This window comes from Belonocnema kinseyi, chromosome 10 (assembly GCF_010883055.1).
Source record: "Belonocnema kinseyi isolate 2016_QV_RU_SX_M_011 chromosome 10, B_treatae_v1, whole genome shotgun sequence".
Classification (NCBI taxonomy): Eukaryota; Metazoa; Arthropoda; class Insecta; order Hymenoptera; family Cynipidae; genus Belonocnema; species Belonocnema kinseyi.
The window spans coordinates 30,262,304-30,264,000 of NC_046666.1; the positions used below are offsets into that span (position 1 = coordinate 30,262,304).

Here is a 1,697-nt window from a genome sequence, read left to right on the forward strand (position 1 = left end):
AGCAAATTGGCTTCAGAGATGTTGATAACACCAAGGTTTATCCAGATTGTTGCGGTGGACCGATATGTAAAGAATAATTTCAGATAAACTTCTTGACCTCTTTGAAACTTAATCACTTCGATTGAAAAATGAAAATAATGAGGTTAATAAAATTATATAAATTCATAACAATATTTCTTTAAAGTGATTAAAATTCTATATATTTAAAATAAAATTATGATACATATATAACTACAAATATTTCACATATTGTATAAATTAAAATATCAATTTGTAAATTTATTTTTCCATTTAGTTTTTCTTTTGTAAACTGTTTTCGTTCACTAACTGAAGTAAATTTCTGAAAATTTTTCATCTTAATCAAACCATTCAAATGTAAAAAATTTGGATGAAAATGTCCATGATTACTGTTCCATTTTTTAATGGATATACCTCATAAATAATTTTCCAGTTCTGCTGAAATATGTTCATAAAATTATCAATATATTAACTAATAAAATCTTATCATAAAAAAAATTATTGAATGATAAGCTTATTCTGATATTACAAAAATTTTAATGAAAGATAAAGTGAAGAAATATTTCTTTTAGAAAAATATGTTAACAATAAGAAAATGTTTTTCTGTTACAAAAATTGCGTAGTAATTTAACACCACGAATCAACAATATATAATAAAAATTATATATCAAACAATATTTGCCGACAGTTTCTTAAAACGCTCATCTTAATTCTTGTTGTACCATTACAATTCCAATTCTTTGTATATTTATATCACAATAACGATACCAACCCAAAGATACTATTATTATTTAATTCATCGAGTCCGAAAATATGTTTCTCTTCTATCATTATCCATTATTTTCACACCTTCCAGGATCCCAATCTTACTTCAAAATAATTTAAAAAATCAATTCATATTCTCCAGTGCAAATTGACATTGTGATCATTTTTGGCGTCTCGTATTAAATCATGTATAAATTCTCATGTCATTGCAAACTAAAATTTTCAAAAATAATATAGAAAAATATTTTATAAACAAGAATCTTCAGTTTTCTGCAGTTTTCCTCTCCCCTGGCTAAACCTCTAGGCAAATGCGAGCACTTCTAATAAAGTTGGACGCAGCCACGGGTTATGAATGTTTATGATTAAATTATCACAGTGATACAAAATCATAATAAACGATGATAATAATTCATGGTTTGAATTATTTTATGGATACATCTTTTCCTAAGTAAGAAAAATACTAGAGGGGTAAAAGTGCGATTTCGGTTTGTTTTTACATTTATCTTAATTAACGTTGAAATATTAAACTTTCATAGGACAACACTAGATGTTTTTAAAAAATTATGATACATCCATCACTTATTGCATTCAGGTCATAAAATCTTGTCCAATGTTCATTGGGATCACTATTGTTTCTAGATTCGGTCCCATTGTATGCTTTACTTGAGGGCTGATTCCACCATCTACAATTATCACATAATTTAATACTTTCTCGTTTTACTTCAGACTCTGTCTTCCTTTTCAACATCACCTTGCAGTTTAAGCAAGCCTCGAGACAATAGAGTAGCATAGACACAAATCCATATATCTAAAAATAATTAATTTAAAAATTGTTAATTAGGTTCCATGTGCCTACAAAAAAAAGGTTTTTGTAGCCTATTGAGATGTTATTAAGGTTGGTAAACTGCCCCCTC

At 27.1% G+C, this 1,697-nt stretch overlaps 1 protein-coding gene across 1 annotated transcript in view; it reads right to left on the reverse strand.

Moving 5' to 3' along the window:
* Positions 1-541: 541 nt before the first annotated feature.
* LOC117181832 overlaps positions 542-1,697 on the reverse strand; it is a 13,536-nt gene continuing 12,380 nt past the window's right edge. Inside the window, exon 5 of the mRNA XM_033374827.1 lies at positions 542-1,591. Within this exon, the coding sequence (XP_033230718.1) occupies positions 1,337-1,591 (255 nt within the window). The 3' untranslated portion in view covers positions 542-1,336. The remainder of the gene's footprint in view (positions 1,592-1,697) is intronic.